This window comes from Stylophora pistillata, chromosome 1 (assembly GCF_964205215.1).
Source record: "Stylophora pistillata chromosome 1, jaStyPist1.2, whole genome shotgun sequence".
NCBI lineage: Eukaryota > Metazoa > Cnidaria > Anthozoa > Scleractinia > Pocilloporidae > Stylophora > Stylophora pistillata.
The window spans coordinates 10534832-10561626 of record NC_142519.1 but is presented as its reverse complement, the minus strand read 5'-3'; the positions used below and the strand labels follow the sequence as shown (position 1 = coordinate 10561626).

Below are 26795 nucleotides of genomic sequence, written 5' to 3'. Positions count from 1 at the left end.
GAAACGTCTGAATAGACGAGGCAAAACAAAACGAAGACATAGGTAATGTTGTTTAGGCCGGCCAATTTATTCATCCCACGTCGCGAACCAGCTTTTTATTAAACTGGTTTAACTTGCTTTGACTTTCATGACCTCGCATCGATTTTACAATAACAGGAATCTTTTGCATGGAAGTTGGGTGATCACCGGGTAAAATGTTTGCAGGATGATGATATGGCAAAAGAAATGGATGAAATAGGAAAATGGTCAAATTATTTTACTTGTTTGCCCTCGATCGCCTGTTAGTTATGCCCAGATGATATTATACTTGACGCCCACAGACACTATATCTGTGCGGGGTTAATCTTTCCGAACATTGTTCTTTCAACGCTCAATGTTCTTTTATGTTTTACTGAAAACATATTTTGTTTAGTCTGGCAACATTTTTGCTGAGAATAGTCCTGATCTATAGGAATCGTGAATCAAGTAGCCGAAAAAAGCGAATACTGTGACAGAGTCCGCCCAAGGGGAAATGATAGTAACGTGTTGTTATCTAAAATTTAATTTTTTTTCAGGGAATATATCAATTCAAAATGAGCGAGGGTTTTTAATGAAATGGTTCATTTACTGAACAGTTTCTGGTGAACTACTCAGTTTATACCAACTCCATCATTGTTTTTTTTTTCTTTTTGACTTTCGGGTCAGGAACATCCGCTTCAGTTTCACGTGGCCATTTTGTCGGGTCAATGATTTCTTTGGCAAAAACTGAAAAGATATCTATTCGTACACCATTACTGTTGAGTAATTGTTTCTTCGTTGCTTTGCAACTCAAAATAACACCTACGCAAGGGTGCTTCCAGTTCATGTAAACAGTCGGGTAGATATAACGAGCGTACACGAGTTTATACACAGACTTTAATGAACGTGCTTGCAGAAGTATAAATTAAACTGTAAATTTTTGTGTGGAGATAGTCACTTGAAAATAAACTTGTGAAAAAACGCCCACTGGTTTAAGATTGAGTTACCACTAATGTAATGTTCCTTACATACATGCGTTAAAATGTGGGGTAGCTGTGTAATATTTGCCCAAACCCCTCTCGTGTACCTCCTGTTATAACAACTAGTCTCTCACAATGAGTCTTTTCGAATTCAGCCGCGACTGACAACACATTTTGCCACTAGGTAAACTTTGCAAGTATCATTTGTGCGAAAATAGTTGGTTTAATTTCAGTTTGCTGGTCGCATGCAAACGACAGAACTCTCTGACGTGATTCATGTTTCTCATATATCTCTCTTTGAACTCAGAAGAATCCCTGAGAACATCATTATCGACTTTTTATTTTTAGGGGATTTGTGTCGACGGAATTATTAGGGTAAGGAGATGCAATCTGCCCACGACGCAACTACACATGTTTTCTTTGGGGGGGGGGGGGGGGCAGTAGGACAGCAGTAACTATAGGATTTATCAGTGTTTTCTTTTTTAGTTCAGAATTAATTGATACATATCGAAGGCATATGCATGACGAAAGTGTTACTATATGGAATCGATATATATCGATCAACACTAATTTTTGCAGAATTTATCTTTATTTCCCAAACGGTTTTGTGTTCAAATAATTCCAGCAAGTCTACTGACAACTTCATGTTTTTCTTTTCCTCGCTAAAATGATCGCTTTAGACTTGTCTCCGGGGTAATCAATTTTTGACATTAATGAGCTTGAGATAATGCCTTCATTTTTAACTTTTTTCATCCCAGCCCTTCATAATAAGAGTATTATACTGAAGTGTCTGTTTATTTATTTAGCTGAAATAACAGTATGTTGCGAACTGACGCGAAAGGGTTTTGTACTGACACCTAGAGACAGCAACACAACAACCTCCCACCTTTAGTCAGTCATTTTTGCTTTGATAAGCCCCGTGTCGTTTAAAATGCTTTGGTCTTTTTAAAACTAAGAAAAAAGTACGAATTATCCCACCCATCAGCTGCCATTAAAACTGAAAAGAAATTATATACAACGTTGAATGATCCTAACCCACCCACCTCCTGTTACGCTCGCTATGAATACTGCTGGGGATTTCTCCATTTAAAGGAGCTTTAAGATAATTCGCCGCTCAAAAAGGTACCTGTACCTTTATCAGGCTGGAGCCGGTTAAAAAAAAAGGACCTGAACTCATTCTTTGGGGTCTAGAAAAGATAAGAGAAGCTTTTGAACCGAAGGACCAGCGTTTAATTTGTGAGGGAACGCATCAAATAAGTGAGTAAAAAGGGGCTCATCGAACATTGAGCGGGGTAACAATAGTGTTGGTCCAAATTGTGTAAAAGGGAATCGAGGTTTGATCTCGGAACGAAACTCCCTCCCTATAAACTTGGCTTAGTACCTCCCCTCCTCCACCAGGGAAATTCAATCACCTCGCTGCACGTGCAGGGTTTTTCAGTTAGTCTGAAAAATACTGGGCCCGTTAGAGGACAGATAATATAACAATATCGATGTTGTCTTGAGGTAGTTCGTTGATTTCATTGGTGGCTTTTGGTCCTACTCTTCCCCGTGGCCAGTTGGCAATACAAAATGTTTTACGTTGAGAAGTTCAATTAGAAGGATCGTTGTCCGAAGTTTTACTGCAGCAAGTGTATTGTCCACCACGTCAGATTCTGTCCAGTCAATCTTCTGTTAATTTCTTGAAGAGCACTTGGAAGCCTAGACGCTAGTTCTGGGGGCACGACCGTTTTTCTTGGTACAGAGCCAGTTGTGTGTGAAAATCTTTTGGTTTTCATTCGTCGGTGTACCAAACCCGATCTGCCGGATGTGTGTGACGCCTTAACTTCACGCGGGGGATGTGCGGAAGCTGTTTCATCAATCGCTGTGTTGTTCTGGGAATAAAACGAGCAAACGTTTACAATAACTAGAGAGAATCTACACTGAGAACACTCGTGAAACATTCCCAGAAGGGTGAGTCATTCGTAATGATTTCATGTGACTAGACTTCTCATTTCGTTTAGTTTTCCATGCTTTGAAAGGCGTCAACGACCTCTACCACACAAAATAAATCGCTTTTACCCTTTTCTGCTAGGGCGTGTCTTCAATGTTGTCATTGTCATACTTTTAAAACCATTAAAATTCACGCCCACTGCGTGGTTTTCACGATGTCGAATATACATGGACGGACAATGAAAGGCAAAGAAGACAGGATGATGCATAACTGAAGGAAAGTGAGTCACGGCCGCGCCTTTATGTCGTCTATTTTCCTAAAAGTTCGCTTTTTTCATATAATTTTGTTTATGTAAGGCTTGACCTTGCTGTTAGTTGCGAGGCAAGGAATAACAAATAACTGATCTGAGGCACGCAATATTCTCGGACTTATCATCGGCCCACCAACACATTCGTCATATCCGCCGTCATTAGCATAACAGCTTGCGTCGCCTATTAGGATCAGGCTTAGCACTTTTGAGAGAAAAAACCTGAAGCAAACAATCCACCTTCCTTTTTCGAGGCAGATTACATACGAAATTTCCGTCTTCAAGTACAACACGCCAGAATAAACTTCAGCCACGCATCCGCTGCACTACCTTTGTTTTACATGTGTTAACTTATACTGACAATGAATTCTTTCTATTAGTTACCAGTACCTTGAGTTGTGTTTCCTTAGGCGGTTCTGTTTTTTTCCTCTTCTTTTCTCTTGTGAGTCTTTTCATTCGTCTGTTTTCCAAACGAGAATATAGCTCCACTCGGTATTCTGGAAAATCGATTAAAAGACGTTCATTAAAAAAGGTTAGATTTTATACTGTTTATTATCATACATAACCTCTACGTAGTCTTTGCATCTGTGATACGATGAACGAAACTGAGACATGAAATACAGTTCAGGCTTTTCATCTGCAAAAGGATTTAAAAAGGTTTTAAGTTACCTGAAAACAAAAATAACTTGGTGAACTTGATGCAGCAGATTCGAAACGCTCAAAATTGTGGGTTTTGGGGGTTGAGTTTTGCAGGTAACTCGAAACAGATACCGGCCAAAGTGAAAATTGTCTATGCACTTTAGGGGATGTGCAGTTGACTTCCGATAATCAGAAGTTTCAAGAGCCATGAAGATAGGTCTGAGTCTTTACACAAACTCTTAGTATTTGAGAGTTCAATATATTGAAACATCTTTCTTTTAAGTGTTTAAAGAGCGACTAAGTGAGTGAGGTTTTGTAGTTAAGTCTTACCTGAAAATCGTTTTCCGCCAATGAGCTTAGAATGCTCAAACACGTGACCACATACACATGATATGCGCAAGTCAGCCCTCTAAGTGGGAATAAAATCCAGAAATTGTTAACTCGAAGGGCCTGGAATTTGAATGCAAACCAATCCGTCTTTCACTGATACTACATCACATAAATGTGATTGCCGGCAAAGAATAAACATACCGACGATTGCGATTCTTCAAAAGTTTTTTCCAGCGCCATTTAAAAAAAAAATAACTCGTATTTTTTGCGCTCCTAGCTGCATTCAGTCCACCCTTAAGCTAAGTTAGTTAATCATGTGACCGGCGACGTTACGGCCTAATGTGTTACGCACTTATGGGTTCACTCAGTTTGTCTTTGATATCTGTTTTGTGTTACTTTTAAATTCCTAATTTGGGGACGCTTACTTTCTCGATGTAAGAGAGCGAGTTATAAAAAAAAACTTAAAAATGTGGCTAATCATCAGCACGCAATGTTTGTAATTCAGCACCGGGAAGGGCGGTCCGTCTAGATCTTTCCTCCATCACCGAACTTCGCGAAGACGATAAATATCTACTATCGTTTAAAAGTATTTACAGCAATATCAAATGAATGAAAGAATCGAGGTAAGAAGACCTCACTATACCACTGTCTTACTGATCCAGGGAAAAGACAAAATGAAAAATAGCGAACGACGGTAAATTTGAATATTTAAAATGCATTCAAGGCAAGCAGCTGCGAAAAGCGGATTCATCCATAACAATATCTTAAAAGTTTGCAGTTTTCTCATCTTACCACTGAGTTACAGGCCAAACACCGTTGAAGGACCATAGTTTCTAATAGAGATAATGAGATCTTTAGGAGATTCCTCAGTGATATAACGCAGAGAGACTCACAGACTCCGGCAACACTTCCCGAGCTTTGATAATAGGCCACACGCCGGTCTGCCTCGTTACCGAATGACGTCATGTGGCCAAATTTGAATTCGGAATGCAAACAAGACAGGTGTAGAGGTATGAGTTGTGTCAGCCTATTTTTGAGCGATAAGCTTCTGTTACTGGGACACGAAAATACCTAAAAAAATACCTCACACGATTAAGAAATTTACATAAAGTTTTAAACTCATTCTGGCCTACCCTTAGACGTCAAACAGCGTTTCGCTTTCAGCACGAAAACAGAGTAACGCTTTCAGTTTCACCCGTAATTTGTATGTCTGTGTCTAGCTGTTGATATTCCCATCTATGACCCACTGTCCCTATACACCATCACATGGTCTCATATTGCAGCTTCTTCATTTGAAGACCGGGAAAGGAGTTATTGCGTGATACGAGATAAAGGGTTTTTAATTTTTATAAACAGCGAGAATACGAAATTAAACCCCGTGAACTGAGAATTTTTTGCTTTTCGCCTGACATGAACCTTAAAGTTGTTTATCCGATTTCTCGTGATGCGTCATTTATTTCTACTTTTTGATGCGTGTTAAACCCGAGTAGCCCCTCCCCTCCCCCCCCAGACGAAATTTGGGACGAAACTTGACAGACACCTTACTTACGTCAAAGGATAAATTTCAAGGAATAGTTCCCCATGCACCAATTTGTCGGCGCATTCCTCTGGAGAGTTACTTCTTGTTTTTTTTCATCTTGAAGGATTTAAACTAATCTAAGTCTCAGGTAAAAGTAACCGGCAATCAGGATTAGTCTTTCTCTATTCTAAACCATCACGGTCTTTCCTATTTAAAGAGTGTTCTCCTGATTTTGGTGATCTTTTATTTAAGCAAACTAATCTTTAGGTTGCTGTACAACCAAGTCAATTCTGCAATTCTTGAAAATCGAGTAGAAAAAAAATATGGTGAGGTAGCGCCTGACCTTCAAATTTATTTATTTATTTATTATAATTTAATGGCAATTAACAAAATAAATTAATTACATATAACAAAGGAAATGCCATAAGGATGGTCTGTAAAAGAGTCCAAGACCCCATCCTCAGACAGACCACCTAACTAAATATGTAGTTTGACAATATAATTTAATATAATTAATATAATTGATTAAAATCTGATATGAAAATTCAAAAATATGTGATTATGAGTTTTCGGTAATTTCACCAGTGTAGTTGGGATTCATTAAGAAGTTCCTCACACCACGTACACTTAAAACTTGAGATGCTAGACGCTGATCTAATTGAAAGTGGGAGTGAATTCCACATATCAACAATACGATTAAAAAAACTAAACTTACAAGGGATAAAGGCTGATAGTTTCGAAAGAAACTGTTTGGGGCTGCGTCGGTGGGAGTAACGAAATAATTTGGATATATCAACAAACTTGAAATGGTAAATTGGCCACCATAACGATTACAAAAGCTCACGTTTCGAGCGTTAGCCCTTCGTCAGAGCGAAGGGCTAACGCTCCGACGAAGGGCTAACGCTCGAAACGTCAGCTTTTGTAATCGTTACGGTGGCCAATTTACCATTTCAACTTTGTTGATATATCCAAATTAAACTTACAAGGGTTTGTACGGGCGTAATTCTTCTTTAAAGTTAAAGTCCATAGCAGTATCAGAGTAAAACTGAACAGTTGAAGAGATGTCAAAGTCAACATAACCATTCATAACTTCATAAAAAAAAAATAACACATCAAAAAGAAATCGTCTATGTTTTAAGGAAAGCAGATTAAGCTTAGAGTTACGAGTATCATAGTCATCTTCTCATTTTAAAATAAACTTAGTAGCTCGACGTTGCACTCTTTCCAAAGTCATGATATTTCTGGCAGTGAAGGGTGACCATACAACAGAGCCATATTCAAGTCGAGGCCTAACCAGGGCACAGTAAAGAGTTCTGATCAAAGGAATATCTCTCAAATCTGTGCAATTTCTTTTGAGTAAACCAAACACTTTATTCGCCTTGCTTACGATCTTGTCTATGTGAGAGTTCCATGACAATTTATAATCAGTTAGTAAACCAAGATCACAGAACTCAGTAGCAGCTTCAAGGGGAGTAATATCCAGTAGTAGAGGAGCAGAGATTGGAGATGGTTTTTTGTTTTTTTCGAAAAATGAGTATCATTATTTGTAAATAGCTGGAAATAAATGGCGGGGAAGAGGGGTTGATTGTCTTCCATATTATCGGTTCTTTACCTTTGCTGTTAATGCGTTGTTTTCAGATATTCTCTTTGGAATGTTAACAAAACCACATAATGGGCTTGTTCGCATGTTTCAAATACACCCCGAACATTATCTTGCAGGAAAATGAAGGCGTGATATTTTGTGTGTCACGCGAGAAGTTTCCTTAAGGGCTTAACGAGAAACGAGGAGTGTTTCACGGAAAGTATGTGAGTATTCACTTCATTTCCACATAAGGCAAAGGAGACGACGTGAATTTGTGCTCTCTTGAAAAAAAAAAACAGAGTTTGGGAATAGAGGTGTTATAAACGTGTACTGTTTGATAGTAAAACTGATGTCGATAGAATGTTAATTAGCCCTATTTCTTGCGAGCCGCACTGAGATGAAGCATCAATAAATTTTTTAAACACCTTTTCACTATCTTTGTACGTGAAAGCAGCGCATTTGCTCTCAAAAGCGAGGCTTTCTCACATGTCATTATTTCGTTACATCAGTTATGAACTTCTTACAAGTTGTGCAAAATCTGCACCGGAAACATAACTGTACGAGATGGACATAACGATGAGGTATCACATAAATTATAACGACGTACTTCAACTAAGCGTTACATAAACACCACTATGGTTTGACTGAGAACACTCAGTCATTTAAACGACTTACCGACTTATTACATGCGATGCAGCGTTCAACAACCATGGTGAAACTTTACATTGAGGCCACCGAGACAGGCGATTAAGAAACGGTTATAAGATATTTCCTGCTGACAAGGCCATATCACTCACTGGCCTAACACGGTACTGAATTATATAGACTAATCAGTGGAGGTAGGTAACATCACATGATTATGACGTAGTCGGTGATGTCAGCTACTATTTCAAGCAGGAAGCGGGAAGGATTTAGGATGTTCGTCAGGGATATGGTACTGACTATATTCCTTTAATCGAGACCATTTTCTCTACGTGACTCGTTTATCATAATTTAAAATGGGTTCCTATAACATCTTAATTGTCTCCCAGCCTATAATCTGGTGATTCATCACATTTCATACAAATCAAAACCGTCGATTGCCTAAATCTTAGTATGCAGTCTGAGAAATTCTTTAATGTATGGTTAATTAGCTAACAAAATGTGAAGCCATTTGTATGCAGTGCAACTTTGAAATGAAAGTATTTCTAACTTATGAACGTTCTATCTGAACCCGGCTCGTCAGTCGGACATTTCACACCCAGCCGCCGCATGCAGAGAAGAACAGTACCAGTTGACACATTCTTGGGCGACGACTAAGGGATCTGCGAACCATTACGACCCTTTACATAGGCGTACCAAAATATATTTTGAGTTCATTATTTTGAACCCTTTTAATTCGATTTTTTCCCTCAGGGAACAAGGAAGGCTTTGCTCGACGCCTTTCCCGCTTGGATTAAATAATGTCGGTTCACTCCCTTTCCTTAGCAACGACTTCCTGTTGTTTAATTGTAACACTTCCGGTAACTTCAAAGTCCATAGGCTTTCACGCCCATCGCTAAATATCCGTCAAACGCATGAAACATTTTCCCAAATCGAATATCTTTTCATTTAGCCGAAAATGTGAGCCACACCAAATTATTTACAAGTATTCTGCCGTCTCTATTCAGATAGACACCTCTATTTGATTGCAGGGGAAACCGCTTCTCGTCATTAGTTTTGCCAAGAAAAAAGGAGGCTACTGCCTAGATAATTGCGAATTTGTTTTAAAACTAAACCAGTAACGTATTCACTGTGGTTTTATATTGGGTAAATAGAGGAGAAAGTCAACTGATTCATTACATTCTGTATCAATATCGATCGCCTATTTGGAAGTGCTAGAAAGTACTTCAGTTAACATCAGTAATTATATTAGAGCAACCCCATGCCTCAATAATATGGACCTTAAGAAACCACGACCGCGACGGCAACGAAGACGTGGAAAAACAAGAGATCTAATTGGCAGAACAATGGCCCAGCACGTGCGTTTTGAAACTTTGTACATGTCTTAGCCGTACTATGCAAAACAACAACGTGAAATCGCCAAAATTTGCGTCGTCTGCGAACCGAAACCGCGACGGCAAATTTTTAATTTCCATTTGGAACTCAACGGCTACTTTATACGTCATGCTGAAGCTGAGCCGTGTCGCTGTATGAGATAGTAAGCCCCTGCAGCCATTTTTGAAATTCTAACTAAGAGTAGAAATTCATTTTTTAATCGAAGTCTTCCTTGGCGTAGCCGTCTTGGTTTCTTAAACTCCCTAATGTACAAGAACGTATCCACTAATTTCTCGATGTAACAGACACGATTTGTCAATCTTTCGTTGCTGTTCACTGTGGGTCTGATTGGTGTCAAATATTGACTCTAAAAGTCTGATTCTTTTCTTAAGAAATTTTCGGCTGGCTTTCTCACTTCATTAATGATGAAACTGACGTAAACCAAATGCATTAGCAATAGTGTTCATGAGAGCTTAAATTGCTAACAGTACTCAATTGACTTGGTTTTCTTTTCTTTTTTCTTTTTCTTTTTTTGACAAAATTTTGGCACTTCTGTCGCCTTAAAATCTGAAGTGATCAATCTTTTTTTGAATAGTATTCAAATGTCGATGGGATTTTTTTCAGCTCGTCGCATAACCGCCGCGGTATGCTTAATATCAGAATAATGATCACACCTTTCTGCCCATCGCAACGCCTGGTTGCAGTTGTTCAAAGGCCGATTAGCGCGAACCCAGGGTTAAATTTTAATCCAAGTTTCTATATTTCTATATTTTTCGCCGTTTTGGGATAATTTTCTCAATTCTTTTTAGAGCATTCAATCATCAAATTGTAGAGAAACGAAATTAACCTGAATTTTCTATTAAAGCTTTCAGATCTGAAATCAAATTTTACACTAACCCCGGGTCATGATCTCAACCCACCATTGAATGTAAACTTAATGCAATGTAAACTTTATTATACACGGAGAATCATCAGTTAAGCTAAAGGTAAAAACTAAAACTATTACAACTGTTTTACATGATTGCCGTGTGGGAATCCGATATCTCAGATACCTTCTTAATACCCCGTTTATACTGCCCAATAGCACCAACGCCTTTCAAATCTTGGGGCAAGTTATTCCACAAACAAGCCCCGCTATAACAAAAGCTTCGTTTCAAGTAATTAGTATTTGGCTTGGGCAGCGAGAGTTTTCCTTCAAGATTTCTTATGTTATAATCATTAAAATGGCGTTGAGTGAAAAGACATTGAAGTTATTCTGGGGCAAGTTCATTCAATGTTTTATACATAGTTAAAGCTTTCTGTTTTTTACGACGAAGAGACAGCTTCTCCCACTTAAGCATCGCTAGAAGGAGGTTGGAGCCCGTATCAAAAGGTGACTTAGTTATTACTCTAGCTGCGCGACTTTGTAATTTTTGTAATTTGTCACTCAAATAATTTGAGTATATCAACAAAGTTGAAATGGTAAATTGGCCACCGTTACAAAGACCGCAGATTGCCATGTGTTGCTTAGAATGATTAGGTAAATTAAAATGTCTAGCGACTGGTGTCGATGTGTCCTTGTCATTCCTCTCCACGTCGCGAAGGTGTTCTCGGAATAGGTCACCTAGTCTTCTGCCTGTTTCGCCAATGTAAATCTATTTGCAATAAGTGCAAGTTATGCAATAGATTACATTGGCGGAGGTGCACGTGAAGTGATCGGTGATCTTAATGGATCGTTTGGGTCCCGATATTTTCTCAGTGTTGTGAATGAAAGGACACGTTTTGCATCGTGCACGAGCGCATTTATAAGTGCCTGGTTGGTCATTAGTCTGAAAAGAACTTCTGAACAAAAAATTGCCTGTTTTTGTCGCGTTTGAATGAAATGTGCGGAGGCTGCGAAAAGATAGTGCTTGTCTCTGGATCGTTTTGAAGTAATTTATAGCAGAGAATGGTGACTTATTTCTGCACATTATTAATATAATAACATTGGTAACGCTGATTAATGCTTCTATCGAGCAGCAGTTCGCGTCAGAAGACTGTTGCGAGTATTAAGTATTTCCTTTTCCACAAAAATAACGCTGCTAGAAATTGTGACTTTGTTCATTAAGTTGCTTTTCGCAGATGCAGACTTTCGCAGTTCATGCCCGACGAAAAAAATAGAAATCCTACAAAATTACAGCATTCAAAGGAAATATATTAGCCAATCAGTCGAAAGAGATTAAAAAATTACCTCCGAACAAATTTCAATATATTAGACGCTGTAAAAGAACCATTTTTGAGTTAATTCAATCATCTCTGGAATATTTTATAATTCATCGACGATATGTATAATGCACTATTCTCCAATATCTTTTGAAAGGGTTTTTTTAATTTAAATCAGTGAATCATGCCATCTTGAGGCGTCTCATCTAATATTAACCAGCCGTCACAACATGGCCGTGACCTCAACCAAATTTAGCTAAATATGGACACGTTAGAGTCACGGACGTGAAACACCCTGCAACGCTCCCCCGAAAGAAACATCGGGGGAGCGTTGCGTGACATCCCGAAAGACGGCTGCGAAGGAGGCTATTGGGCCAACAACCTTAAAAGGAAATTAGTTACCCGTTTGTCAAGAATATGCTCTGTACAGAAAACACCTCACCTGACTCTAATGAGGTCGATTTTTAACGGAACTGATCGCTACTTAGTCTATTTAGTCTTAGTAAGAATCGTGTCTCATGAATGATTCACTTCATCACGATTCAAATCTACGGATCAATGATTAACTTTCCCAACTTCCCCAGGTCATCTCGTACAAATGACTGAGTAGTCATCCGGTAAGTAATACCGACTTCAGAAGATAGTATTGAAAGCGATTTGGTGATAAGTTTTACTATTAGAAACCAACATTCAACATCGAATTCCTCATAATGCAAAAAATTAAATAGGTCAGTTCAACCTCGTTCATTGCAGACGACAAAACTTTCGTCAACCCCCAGTTATAGCTTGGTCACAACACCTGGAGAATTGAACATGTACTGATATAGTGGAACCTCGATTTAAGGGACTGCGGATATTGGTTCGTTATATCGAGGGTTCGTTATATCGAGGTTCTGTGGCATACATTTTACAAAAGCGAAATCATATCGTAGCTTATATCACAGAGTCCTTATTGCAAAAATATGATGTGATCAGCCAGGCCGGCCATGGCTGATCACCCGTCAGCGAGGAAAATCTTATTAATTCATTTACTTATCGATTCATTTTTCTAGTCATTGTTTTATCTTAAAAAAGGAACCAAAGGCAATTGTAGAACCAAACAGTTGGACGGTACTTATAATTTTAAAATTTTTTTTACACACATGAAAAACATCGTTCGTAAGCCGACATTAGAGACTTCGGATTGGAAAAATTTAGGTCCATCAAACTATTTGGAGAGTTGATGCTATCGGGGAATCCTTGTTTACAATATTTGCCTCATTGGCATAAGCAATTCAGTTTCTGATGGAGCTAAAGCTAAATCAGTTCTGAATATCGAAAGGTCAAAGTACGATTAACTCGGCCAATGAATACGAGCCTGATGCATTGAATACTTTTTGTGCAACACGGGTTTAAAAACTCAAAATTTTACATAGAATGTATGAGCTCATTAGCGCTTTTGCCACCTAGAAATTTTGCAGTTTTTGATGGACTATTTCTCCTTGAATATTACACCCAAAGAGCTAAAAATTTCACCATGTACTGAGGTTTACTAGCTCTTTAGCTGCCTGAAGTCAATTTGTATCTAACATGCTTCCTTCTTTACGCAAAGCCGTATGCGCAAAAATGTAAACAATGACGTCAGCATGAATCCGCCTATAGATAACTTTTTCATACTGCTCTAAAAATAGCTACTAATAACGCGCCCTTGATGGAACACTTTAGTGGCCATGTCACAGGCACCTTTTGTTGAGTGATACGCACGTGACATTGCAACTCATGTTCAAAAGTACAAATTAGGTTTGCATAATGAAAATTGCCCTTTTCCGGTAGAGCCAAGCACGGGATAAATTGTACCCGTGCGATCAGTACACAGTACTTTGCACAGATCTGCCAACATGGTTCTACGACAATGTCTCGCTTGCAACTCAAGGGTGAGTAGGCAGGAGATGTGTCAGGATTATTACGTATAATTGTGCATAATTCATTTGTTGCCGTAAATTATCTTACTGTATGAATATTCCACTGCCGATGTAAACATGTCGTCACAGCCCGGGTGAGTCAAAATAAAGCCCACGCTTCGCAATCGCAGTTTGACAACTTAGAAGGGTCTAGAATAAAATAGAGCTACAAGAATGCACGAGTGAATCCAAGAAAGTATATACTGATACGAACGTCAGTGCGTCGTTTGGGAAGGTTTCGCCTGGTCGTTTTAGAAGGTTACGAAAAAGCAATCTCTGCTATTGTTTTAATTTAAATACTGACGACGGCATCACCTGGAAAATTATTTATTATCAGCGTGAAAAGTTACTTTAAGCTGATTTTTGTTATAAGAAGCATCCCTAAAACTCTTGATCAGCGCATGCTTGGCGCGGGCCAATAGTGTGATTTATAATAAAATCATCAGCCTGGAGACACGCGTTCTCATCGCTTTCGCTTTCCAGGAAAGCAAATTTCAATAATCATGCTCCTGCCGACGCTGTGACTCATTCCAAAGTTTCCCCTAGCCATAATTGGTATAGATAACGCACGAGATCGAGTGAAATTAAGGATTAATATCACATGTGTTTTTAGAAGTCGACGGAGTTGCCTGAGTCGCGGGTTAAGGGTTATCCCCAACGAAATGTGTGTTTTCTTTAAGGGGTCAACTCAGTGTTTTCTTAAGGGAGAGGGGGGAAGCGGGGCGGGGATAAAGAACGAAAAATAGTTCTCTAATGTAAACCAAGCGCGCGATAGACTGCACAGTTGTACGCGGAGGCGACCCACGATAGCGTCAGAGCTTGTTTAGGCGACTGAAGAGACAAGGACGCGCGTGGGTGGGTGTGTTGCGAGCAGGGTTTCAGACGTTTATCTTAGTTTACAAACTTGATGCGATTAAAAAGGTACTGATGATGATTCATCATCTTGATTCCCGTCATGCATTACAGATTTTAGGTACATCGCAGATATGTATCTGTGGCCACGTGTTCGAAGATGTTCGACAGATTGAAGGGAAAAGGTTTTCAGGTACGTGTAATGCCAAATTTTCAATTATTTACCCGAGCTAACAAATTCCAGATCGAATTTTTTTCGCAGCGTTTGCCGGTCGAAACTACTACTTAAACACTTGTAGTTTTCATCAGCTATGTGACATTTGTTTGACCCCTCAAGCGGTTCCCAATTTTTTTTTTTTTATAATCCCTTGTTTCCTTAGAATATCGAGCAAGTCTGTACACAAGACTGGAAGCCAAGAAAATGAAATTCACAGAGAATGAGAGCAAAATCCAAAGTGTCACGGATTCGCCCGAAGACTGTTGCACGAAGCAGGTAACAAAAAATGCAAATATGGGTGTAATGAACTAGTATGGAAAATGGAGAAAGTCAGTCTCTAGGTCTAGGATTTGGCTACGCTTTTCTGCCAGTGGTTTACGATCAGAGAAAAATTTTATCGAAGCATTGCAGAATTCTGAACAATATTCTGGTCCTGAATAAGGATATTTTAACCCCCTCCTTCACAGCTTTCAAGACAGAACCTTTAGTCACGCAATCGTATGATATGATGAAAGGGCTGAAAAGACAGAACTGGAATGATAATTTATCTACCTCGGCATATAATTAGGATTCTTCTCTTAAGCCGATTCCCACTTTTGACCAACTATGTGTATTGAAAAGATGAAGCCGAATTTTGTAAAAACTTCCTAACCCTTGCTGCTAACGCCGGTTTTTTTCAACTGTTACGTAAGCATTCCTTTGATCAGTTCAGGTGAATCAACCGAATCTGTATCGGAGCAACTGCTCACCTATCCCTCGTGTACCCCATTATTAACCGTAACTTGTTATCGAGTGACTTTTGATGGGCTAGGGGTAAGTGACGTTTCATATCAGTGACAGCTGATGTTTTGGTATTTAATCGCTTATCACGATAGGTAGCTATGGAAGCTGAAAAAAGAATTGCTGGTTCATCATCCTCGAGTAAAGTGCGAAGAAAGAAGGGAAAAAGAAAGGCAGGAAATGGAAAGAGCACGCGCGAAATTCGGCGCAAAAACAAAACGGTTTCTTTGTTTCATTCCCCCGAAGAGGAAGCTGAACGATTTTCGCGAGCTCTTCGAGAAATCAACCGACGAATCATAGGGCAGTCTTTGGTTTGGCTGCTGTAAGTTCTGTTGTTTTCGGCGAAAGAAATAATGGCTGGAAATTCGACAGAGAAATTTCGCAGTGTTCCCTATCAAGTTGTTTCGTGGAATTGTTATGAAAAAGTGCCTGAGGAGAAAGTGGAGATTCAACAGGGGCTATCTTATGCCTTGTATTGATTTGGTTTACTCAAGAGAGCCAGGCATTCATGTAGTTTGACAAACAAATAATGGATTTGTCGTCTTATAGTATACGTCTTGGATTTTGTACCTATAGTGCAAAACCAACAGGTTTCAATTTGGACTAGTCTTAAATAAATAAATAAATAAATAAATAAAAGAACAAAAAATCAAAGTGTCTATTTAATTTTTATAAACACAAGTGAAATTCGACGTTTGAACTGGGCCTTGAGACCAGTTCAAACGTCGAATTTTACGGTGGCTTCAAAGGGACATGCACTTTCCTTTCTCTTTTTTTTCACTTGCGACTTAGCTGCTACTTTCTTGCGACTTAGCTGCGACTTCCTTGCTACTTTCTTGCGACTTAGCTGCGACTTTCTTGCTACTTTCTTGCGACTTAGCTGCAACTTTCTTGCTACTTTCTTGCGACTTAGCTGCTACTTTCTTGCGACTTAGCTGCGACTTTCTTGCTACTTTCTTTCGACTTAGCTGCGACTTTCTTGCTACTTTCTTGCGACTTAGCTGCGACTTTCTTGCTACTTTCTTGCGACTTTGCTGCGACTTTCTTGCTACTTTCTTGCGACTTAGCTGCGACTTTCTTGCGACTTAGCTGCGACTTTCTTGCTACTTTCTTGCGACTTAGCTGCGACTTTCTTGCTACTTTTTTGCGACTTACCTGCGACTTTCCTGCTACTTTCTTGCGACTTAGCTGCCTGGTGCATCAGCTGGCCAGGTTGTTTTATTTGAAAACAACGTAGACTCCTATAAACAATCGGTAGTCTGTTTTGCCTTGGCTTTACAGTATAGCTATGAAGTTTTTCGCCGTTTTCACTTTCATTTCGGTGTGCTCTACATCGCTGGTAGTGCTTCCATCTTACTCTCCGGCAATAAGGAACAGTGCAGTAATGCGCGACGAGATAATCAAGGACTACTTCAATCTTGGGCTTACTGCACCTGAAATTGCATTATTTCTCGTTAGTGTACATGGTATCGGGATCTCGTTAAGACAATTGAAAAGAATACTCAGACGGTTGGGATGTACAAGACGTCGGCGTCGAAGTAATTTGAATGAGGTGGTAGAAGCAGTCGAGGAGGAACTGAAGGGGAGTGGAAGCCTCCTCGGATATCGAGCGATGCATCAGAGACTCATCAATCAGCACGGTCTTGTTACTACGAGGGAAGTCGTTCGAAATGTTTTGAGGGTTTTTGATCCTGAAGGGGCGGAGCATAGGTCACAGCATAGACTACGACGACGAATTTACAGGTGTATAGGACCAAATTACTTATGGCACATTGACGGCTACGACAAACTAAAACCGTTTGGATTCTGCATTCATGGTGCAATTGATGGCTTTAGTCGAAGGATCCTATGGCTGGAAGTTGCATCTTCGAACAACCACCCTCGTATAGTAGCTCAATATTTCTTAGACTATGCAAGACAGTTAGGAGGTACGGCAAGGATTGTAGGTGGAGATAGGGGATCTGAGAACAGAAACTTAGCAGCTATTCAGCGTTTCTTTCGGCGGTCCATAAATGACGACTTTGCAGGTGATAAAAGTTTCATGTATGGGAAATCTACAGCAAACCAAAGAATTGAAGCATGGTGGGGACGTTTGAGGCAAGGATGTGCAGAATGGTGGATTACATTTTTTAAGGACTTGAGAGATTGTGGTTTGTATCACGATGATGATATAATACATCGCCAATGCCTGAAGTTCTTTTTCATGGATGTCATACAAAGTGAACTACACAGAGCTGCACTGGAATGGAATGTTCACCGAATTCGGCCGTATAGCAATGTGGAATCTCCGTCAGGAAAGCCAGATGTATTATACTTCGTTCCAGCATCAGCTGAGAGTCAAGATTACATGACTCCTGTTGACATCGACGAAATCGAAATCACAGAGGATACGTGTGCCGAGCAACCACAAGCGAAATGATGTCCCTACTTTAAAGAGCTCTGCGATCTAATCATGGAGGATGAAGGTCTAGAACCAGCTACAACAGCAGAGGAAGCTCTCCAACTCTACTTAGATCCACTGGACCATATTAATGCCATACCATAGAAGAATGCTTGAATTTCATTCCTGTTCATATTCATGTTCATGTATCATGTATCGTGTATCATGTATCGTGTATCATGTATCATGTATCATGTTCCTGTATCATGTATCATGTATCATGTATCATGTATCATGTATCATGTATCATGTATCATGTATCATGTATCATGTATCATGTATCATGTATCATGTATCAGGCCCAACATTTGCCCTACATCAAGTTCATCTACTTTGGAATGTTACATAACTTAGTGGGTAAAGGACTACATGCTTGTCCAATTTGGAAGTAGTTAAATTTAAAAAAAAAATTTTTTTCTCTCATCCAATTATTTCCAAATCAATTACTTTGGATTCTAGGAATGATAAGTAGCTACCAATTTAAACATTATTTTGTATGCAATGAAATTAACTTCACTAAACTCGTTTGGGAGTAAAATTTCTTTCAAATTATTAACTCAAACCCGAGGTTAGTCTGGCTAGTTTTAATACTTCCAAAAAAAATTTAATTGGCAGCCATTTATGAAAAGGGTCAAAACTATTCCCAGTGAAGCACAAATAACCGTCCCATCTTCAAGTTAAATGATTAAAGGTTTCTCGAAAGTAAACCAGACGTCACAAGAAGGTAAGGAAAGTGTAAAAAGACAATCTGAGATATCAAATTTAAGTGCGCCACAATCTTGCGTCCAGTAGAGGAAACAGTTCGTAATGAATTCTTACCCTTTCGTCTTTAAACTGTTGGCAAACGCCATCTTTAATCCCACGTTTTTCTTTTAAAAAATTGAAAATCTAAAGAGAATGAAGCCAAATATACGTTTTTGTACCTTCAGCATTTCTAATTTGAACGAATGACAGGAGAAAGTGTCAAAATACCTGGTTCGGACCTCCGGAACTAGCTGTTCTTTTAGAGAATCCATGTTGTTTATCGGCAATACAACCTAGGCTGCGTCTCACTCGGCTCAGCTAGGTAGCCAGGCAGCTAAGTCGCAAGAAAGTAGCTGGAAAGTCGCAGCTAAGTCGAAAGAAAGTAGCAAGAAAGTCGCAGCTAAGTCGCAAGAAAGTAGCAAGTCGCAGATAAGTCGCAAGAAAGTAGCAAGAAAGTCGCAGTTAAGTCGCAAGAAAGTAGCAAGTCGCAGATAAGTCGCAAGAAAGTAGCAAGAAAGTCGCAGCTAAGTCGCAAGAAAGTAGCAAGAAAGTCGCAGCTAAGTCGCAAGAAAGTAGCAAGAAAGTCGCAGCTAAGTCGCAAGAAAGTAGCAGGAAAGTCGCAGCTAAGTCGCAAGAAAGTAGCAGGAAAGTCGCAGCTAAGTCGCAAGAAAGTAGCAAGAAAGTCGCAGCTAAGTCGTAAGAAAGAAGCAAGTCGCAGATAAGTCGCAAGAAAGTAGCAAGAAAGTCGCAGTTAAGTCGCAAGAAAGTAGCAAGTCGCAGATAAGTCGCAAGAAAGTAGCAAGAAAGTCGCAGCTAAGTCGCAAGAATATAGCAAGAAAGTCGCAGCTAAGTCGCAAGAAAGTAGCAAGAAAGTCGCAGCTAAGTCGCAAGAAAGTAGCAAGAAAGTCGCAGCTAAGTCGCAAGAAAGTAGCAGGAAAGTCGCAGCTAAGTCGCAAGAAAGTAGCAAGTCGCAGATAAGTCGCAAGAAAGTAGCAAGAAAGTCGCAGCTAAGTCGCAAGAAAGTAGCAAGAAAGTCGTAGCTAAGTCGCAAGAAAGTAGCAAGAAAGTCGCAGGTAAGTCGCAAGAAAGTAGCAAGAAAGGCGCAGCTAAGTCGCAAGAAAGTAGCAAGAAAGGCGCAGCTAAGTCGCAAGAAAGTAGCAAGAAAGTCGCAGCTAAGTCGCAAGAAAGTAGCAGGAAAGTCGCAGCTAAGTCGCAGCTAAGTCGCAAGAAAGTAGCAGCTAAGTCGCAAGTGAAAAAAAAGAGAGAGGAAAGTGTATGTCCCTTTGAAGCCACCGTAGAATTTCACATGTGCCGAACTTAACTCCTATTTTAGTCGACTAAAATAGTTAAAAACGGCATTTGATTCAAACGTCGAATGTAACTCTGTCGCATTTAACTCTGTTCGCTATCAATATTCCCAGGCGCACTACTTTAGGCCCAGTTCAAACGTCGAATTTGACATGTGCCAAACTTAACTCCTATTTTAGTCAACTAAAATAGTTAAATACGGCATTTGATTCAAACGTCGTTCAATTTGATTCAAGTCGTTCAAAGGCAAGATACGCCAACTCAGTATAAGTGAGCTCTTGGATGATGGCTGCACACGCTGTAGCCTCTGCTCCTCTTGAATTTTATATATTTTTAATACAAATCCCGTAACAAGTTAACTATAGATTTTCTCTTAGTTTTAATATATATACTACTGTAAATAGCTCCCAGTCTTTTTTCTTTTTTAGTGTTCCCAAATTAGTAAGGGATTTTTCCCTAGCTAGACGGCTCTTGACACTATTAATAAAGTTCTACTACTACTACCACTATGTCGAATTTAACTCAGTCGCATTTAACTCTGTTCGCTGTCGATATTGCCAGGCGCACTACCTATTTGCTAGACGAAGACGTCTAGAGAGCGTTTGCTTAATTGCTTCACTGATGCTTTTGTTTTGCTGTTTGTTTTTGCTTCTTTATCTTGGCTTTTCGTCATGATACTTTCACTTGATTCATGTTCCATCATTTCATTGAAACACGACATACAATATGCCTCAGAGTTTCCTACTTTCCACCCAGGAGTGCCCTCTTCGTTTTCAAAAACCGAACACCTCATACAAAAGTAATTACCGGACGTCAAACAACTGTATTTTGTCTTTTCAAAGCAAGAACTACAAATTCCTTCGTCTCCCACCATTTTTTTGTGCTGTTTTGGCTTTTTCGCGAATGGCATTCATAGAATTCCTGGCGATTTGTGGGTAATAAATGAATTATAATAATTTCCTGCAATTCATGCATTAAGTTCGGCACATGTGAGATGCGACGTTTGAATCAAAAGTCGAACCTAAGTCGAATCCTCGACGGTTTCAGTCGCAGATACGGCAAAAGTCGCATTTAATTTAAAACAGTCGAATTTAATTGATTCAAACGTCGCACTTCACACGCATTTAACTCTTGCATTAAGTTCGGCACATGTGAAATTCGTCGTTTGAACCATGTGAAACGTTACTGTCCATTCAACGGTTGAATCATGTTACGTGACTGTCACGCAACGTATTGAAATGATGACGTCGGTAAACTTGACCCCCTTGCGCACGCGTGTATGACGCGATCAGTACTTTCATGACGACCGTGGAAAATTTTGACCTTGTGCCTGCAAAGTTTATCCTTAACAGCACTAAAAAGGTTCCACTAAAGGTATTAAAAATCCCCGTTATGATTCAACGGCAACAATGTGTGGCTTGTAATCTCATGGTAAGTACATGTGCATCGTTTTGGTCAACATCGTTCACCGTTTGACCTAGCGTAACAGCTTTATTTTTTTACACCGTGGTACGACCGTGACACAGTGTTTTCACAATTCCTATTTCAAATCTGTTGATGATCATCCTTATGTGCTATGCTGAAATGTAGCCTCATTTGTAGAATCGTTCCTACCGATCTGATTTAACAATGTCGTTTTCGAATATCAGTTTTTCAGTTCGTGTGTATGGTACTTTTAATTTATAGTCACAAAAACAATCTTTATAGGTGCAGAGCGGTACTCCCTTGAGAATTGTTTTAGTCCAGCAGAAAGTAAAAAGATTTCAGCCAATCCTCAGATAACGATAACATTATCTAGCAAGTAAAGGGAGCTTTGTGAAAGGAAAAGGTGAATTTATCAGAGTGAATTAAAGTGGCAAGCTCGACAACAAAAATTGATGACCCTGTTTTATCAAAAGCAGATCCCCGATTCTGAGTCCATAGATACGTCTTGCACCTGTGGTCATGTCTACAAGGAAATCAAACTGATTGGGGGAAAGAGATTCTCTGGTAAGATCCCGATTGCAAGCTCGAGATCCGTGATGATGAAAGAAGAAAAAAATAAATGAAATCATTTCACTGTCGTTGCAATTTAGCCATTCTATGCAGTTCGTTGCAATTTACACACAAATATAGTTAACGGATTGCAATTTGTTATCTTTTTACACTCTAACATTTATAAGCGTATTCTCCGTTCTGTTTACTATACCATATGCTACTGACATGGTGAAATTGTTCAATAATCATAAGCTTCTTTTAAGTTAGCGATCAGTCCCCTGACCGTGATGTTTGATTCAGAGGGTCAGTATTGTAAAGAAAAATTAGCTGCTAGTCACTCTTAAGTATTAAGGTAGTGGATAGTTCAAGGCTTAAACGATTTAATGCCGAGTATTTTCAACGTGAAGTTCCGTTCTTCACTGAAATGAATGACTGAAACTCAATTGGGCCCTGCATGCATTTATTCATGAATAGGGGATGTTACAATTTTATGTTCGGACGGGCGCATACTGAACATATTGTTCCAACAAGACTATTGTTCTTTTTTTCCTCATTAACATTTTACCAATTTCAACTTAGACTTTGATTACATAGATATCTATGAAGATTAATTGCTTTGAGATTGTCAATTAATTAGACTAAAATACTAACTGAATTCTTGTTACTACTAACTTAATCCATATCGTGTATGAATTGCACACAATGGTTATTCCATGATAGAGCGTCTTTAACACTTTTGGACGGCGGTATACCAGCCCCCTATGCACACTGAACTATAAAGACAACAAATTCACTGCCCTTCATTGAAGACCGAATGCATTGCAATGATTCTCTCTCACAGAATACAGGGCACAGCTTTACTCGCGTTTGGAAAACAGGAAGCAAAGATTAATCACTGGGGAAAACAAACCATTTGGGGAGAGAGCTCAAAACAAAGGTAAAATTGAGGTAAGTATGTGCTTTTTCGTCCCCACTAAAATTACTAACATTCCTTATGTTTGAATGGCAGCTATTCAAACGGGATTGAGTACATCACGTTCGAGCCTACTGGAAAACTTAGCAGGATAAACTACATTCTTAGTTGCAATTTATTCACTCGCGTTTTTTCTACTAGTGCGCTGCAGGCAGTTTGTTTATTTTGTAAATTGAGCTCTCATTGGCTGATGATGATGTCGATCTTCGCTCTGATTGGCATTTGCGATTCCTTTGGTAATGGACGTGGATACTAAGTATGAAAACTGCCATAAAGCGGCAAACTGAATTTGGTAAAAGCGATGTTTGAAAGCCAAGAGTTTCTTTCAAATGTTTAAAGAAACATTTACTTAATTTTATCACACAGCATATCTGCCTACTGGAAGGAAGCTGTTCTCTCTGTCCGAAAACCGAGGAAGGTGCTAGAAGTGACGTTATTCGAAGAGAAAAAGAACCATCTATAAGACCCAAGGTGATTAGACGACAACTCAACCAATCACAACACATCATGAAGAGCAAGTTGAGCGAATCGAAAAATACTTTCACTTTGGGAAATCTCCAAAGAAGGTTTCCCATCGCCCTAACAGAAATTAATAGACGTCTTGTCTCCCAGAATCAGTTATGGTCATTACTGGACAATCGACACAAAGTCGTCACGGATCGGTAATCAGTGTAATTGAACAAACATTTCCATATTTGGTATTTCTTTTGTAAAAGATTACCGAGTCACTTCTACTCATGCATTATTGGGTATTTTGAATCGTAAAGAAAAGAACATCTATTTGTCAAAATTTGAATATCTGAACATAAATTGTTGTTTCAAATGAAGGCGGTTCTGTCTGAGTCTTAAATTAAAGTAGTTTCCAGTATACGCGAATTGCACGGCTCCCTTATACGAGCTTAGGAGCTCTTGACACGGTATTCCAACAATATTTAGAGACAGTATTCACTCCAAATTACGGCTTGTGTGTCCGACATGAATCGAGCTATTTCGCACTCTTGAAACCACGTGACGTAATACATGAGTTTTTGCTATTAACACAAACTCGAGTAGATGACAAGACTGCTTAGTTTACAATACCTAAACTCACTGGAAGCGATGGAAACATATTTTACCAAGGATATTATGTGACACCATCTTGGCTGCCAATGCTACGCAGGATTACATCTACTTTAATTTCTGGCAATGCTCCCACTCTGCAAAGCTGGAACATCTTCCTTTTGTTGGCGGATGGAAGTTTAGCTTCTCTTACCGAGTTTTCCCGTGGTCTTGTGGATGTCCAAAACTCTTTAATGTTCCGATTTTCGACCCGTTTCTTCTTCTTTTCTTCCATGTTGCCATCTTTGCTGCTTAAGTTAACTACTCCGGTTTCACTTGCTGCCAACAGTTGTTCCATTCTGCTTGGCTCTAGCGACTTTGGTTCGTGTTCTGAGCTTTCTGTGCTTTTATGGAGCTTTGTGAATACTCTAGGCTGCTCAATTTGAAGTTCTTTGGTCATACCCTTCTTTCGTTTCTCCTCACCTCGTGGACTCACGGGTTTTCCTTAAAAGCACTTGTTCCGCAAGGGTCTTCTAAGAGTTGTCGAACAGCGGAGCGGTTTCTTCGATTACGTAATACATAGATAATTGGATTAGAAGCGCTTGCTATAAAGGTTGAATAACCAGCTGCAAAAGAGAACCACCCGTTCTTGTCTTCACGACCCGAGATGCTGAAGGCGATTACTGGAATATAACAAACACAGAAGGTTGCAATAGCCATGACGACAGTTTTGGTGGCTCTTATGTCCATTTTTGAGTCTAGCTTCCTCTTGAAGGGTGGGTAGATTTAGGAGCTTTCTCAGTATTAAAGAAGAGGAAGCGTAAATTTCTATTTCTATGTGGTGTCACCCCAGGTTATTCAAGTAAAAGTATCAGATAATTCATCATTAACTATATTGTTTCTTTTAGATGGCCTTGTGACCAACATAGTTTATCTCAGCTTTGATATGCATGAATGTATATTCTCGGCCTCAAACTCCGATTAACAAACGAGAGACGGATATGGATGTAGCATTGCTCACAGTGTTATTTCTTTCCCGACTGGGTTGTGTTATTAACATTTAAGCACGATCATCGCGCTGATCATTGTTCAGCTTTTTTCTACAGGTAGACCAATGTTGCATGTCATGTTTGGTAGTTCTTATCCAATTTAAGGACAGATTTAGGTATTAATTTCTTAAGGCGATTTCTCGGGGAAAAAAGTTAAGGAAAAAATTTTTTTAACTTTTCTCAAATGTTTGAAAAATACAATAAAACAAGGTCACCCTTTTGTTTAAGAGATATGTTGGACCAAGCTTACCTGTACTGGCACTAATCACGTTTATTGACATTTAATCATAACTGTGAAAAAAAAAGCAAATACTCTAACGATGCAGTTGCTACACTACTAATTGAAACTTCACAACGTCACGATTAACATCAAAGTGAGGAAGCAACACGTACGTCGAATGGCTATTATAACCGTTTCTAACTTACGCCTTTGAGTAGTTTAGTTAAAAAAAAACCTTTAAACATTCTTTCCGAAAAGGATGTTTTCTTACCCTCTTTTTCTTATGGTAGATGGCATAACTGGTCAATATTCCAAATATCGTTAAAGCTGTGGTAAACAAAATCCACACTGATCCAACCACTGGTTTTCGTACTTCGAATATCATTCTTCTAGCCTCACCCAATGGAACATTGTCGAGATTTATGTCGATCAAAGTCAATTGGAAAGAAGCTAACGCCGTCACTGTGGCACACACAATCCACACAATGGCCACAGCAATGTTCGCTTTCTCGGTTGTTTTCCATGTGAAATACTTCAGATCCTTGTTGACAGTCAGAAATCTGTCTAACATTAAGGCAAACATGGATACCAAGCTCAGCAACGTGAATCCCAGGTGTTGTGCACTTGCAATCGTGGTAATCGTTTTACCTTTCAACCAACGGGGATGGCCTTGGACAATGGCATATAGTGGAACACCTGTGAGTGCGTTGATAAGATCGACAAGGGCGAGATTGGCGAAGAGAATGTTTGGAGATGATTCATAGATGATTCATGATAATCTTCCATCTAAGAAGTCCGTATGCAAATCATGACCTCATTTTCACCTTATTATTTAAACTTACTTCCTGGAGATTTTCTAAAAGCAATTCGTAATTGGCTCATTTTATAGGAAATTGGAAGAAAGCTGCTTTCACGTAAAAACTGAAAAAACAATTTCAATGTTGAGAAAGCGTTTGAAGGATCAAGTGGGATATAACAATGAATTGGTTTAGTATTCAAAAGAAGGCTGGCTGATTTAAGATCAGGCTCACATTAACCGCGGTTTATTTAGGACATTCTGTTTACAATAAGTGCCACGATCATTACCCCCACTGCACGGCAGATCATCGACATTTAGACGGCCCGTTTTTTTTACGAGCTACCATTTTTTCGTGTAATCAGTAGATATTGCTTCTTTCACTTCTAGTTTTGCGATAAAATTTGAAAACGATCATGTCGAATTAAAACTATATAGGGAAATAGTTTCTATTAATCGTGAACGCAAAATTGTGTACTGCAGACCACCCATCCAAGGAAAAATTTCGAATGAATTGATTTTAACTGACGTGAAGCTGTCGTGAAAACGTCCAAAAGTATTTATTTAGGGGTATGTAAATAATTCTTTTATTCTCCTGGGATCAATGTAGTGTGTGATATTTGTATCTGACGTAATTTGTATTCTTCACTTGTGTAACCTGCTGTGTAACTAACCTTTATTTTAATATATCAAATAGTTTTCTTCCTTCTTTTCTGGCACCTTGCATCCACATGTATATAAGGATTCGTGTGGTTACGGCGTGAGGTTTTTTTTTTTTTTCTCCCTGTTTGGAGAGAAGGTCACCGGCGGTGAAGGTTTGAAAGTTACCAAGGATCATTCGGATCAGAACACGTTTTAATCACCGAAGAGTCATTCAGTAAAACCGTTCCTTAACACGACAAAGAGTCCATTTGCCGGGGAGCGCATGTGTGCCGAGAAGCTGGCCGAAGAAAGCGCAGAAGAAGGAAAAGGAGAAGATT

General features: G+C 39.3%; 4 protein-coding genes across 6 annotated transcripts; 3 read left to right on the top strand and 1 right to left on the bottom strand.

Annotated features, from left to right (window-relative positions):
* Positions 1-1405: 1405 nt before the first annotated feature.
* LOC111321998 (uncharacterized) lies at positions 1406-8108 on the bottom strand. 2 transcript variants are annotated; one of them, XM_022925027.2, is made up of 4 exons: positions 7960-8108; positions 4184-4262; positions 3605-3711; positions 1406-2848 (listed from the first exon to the last, which is right to left on the bottom strand). In XM_022925027.2, the coding sequence occupies exons 1-4, from the start codon at positions 7993-7995 to the stop codon at positions 2594-2596; spliced, it is 477 nt and encodes a 158-aa protein (XP_022780762.1). In that variant the 5' UTR covers positions 7996-8108; the 3' UTR covers positions 1406-2593. The 2 variants fall into 2 exon arrangements, with proteins under 2 accessions (XP_022780762.1, XP_022780761.1); XM_022925026.2 differs by lacking the exon at positions 7960-8108 and adding an exon at positions 4976-5460.
* A 5128-nt stretch (positions 8109-13236) lies between these two features.
* Positions 13237-15924, top strand: LOC111322068 (uncharacterized). The gene is made up of 4 exons (XM_022925107.2): positions 13237-13394; positions 14388-14466; positions 14654-14766; positions 15366-15924. The coding sequence occupies exons 1-4, from the start codon at positions 13359-13361 to the stop codon at positions 15594-15596; spliced, it is 459 nt and encodes a 152-aa protein (XP_022780842.1). The 5' UTR covers positions 13237-13358; the 3' UTR covers positions 15597-15924.
* Positions 15925-16514: 590 nt separating this feature from the next.
* On the top strand, positions 16515-17689 carry LOC111322059 (uncharacterized). Its single transcript, XM_022925095.2, has one exon. It carries the CDS (start codon positions 16559-16561, stop codon positions 17687-17689), a length of 1131 nt encoding a protein of 376 aa, XP_022780830.2. The 5' UTR covers positions 16515-16558.
* Positions 17690-21051: 3362 nt separating this feature from the next.
* On the top strand, positions 21052-23539 carry LOC111322067 (uncharacterized). 2 transcript variants are annotated; one of them, XM_022925106.2, is made up of 4 exons: positions 21052-21193; positions 21664-21751; positions 22581-22687; positions 23079-23539. In XM_022925106.2, exons 1-4 carry the CDS (start codon positions 21062-21064, stop codon positions 23376-23378), a joined length of 627 nt encoding a protein of 208 aa, XP_022780841.2. In that variant the 5' UTR covers positions 21052-21061; the 3' UTR covers positions 23379-23539. The 2 variants fall into 2 exon arrangements, with proteins under 2 accessions (XP_022780841.2, XP_022780840.2); XM_022925105.2 differs by having other exon boundaries at positions 21661-21751.
* The last annotated feature ends 3256 nt before the right edge of the window (positions 23540-26795 follow it).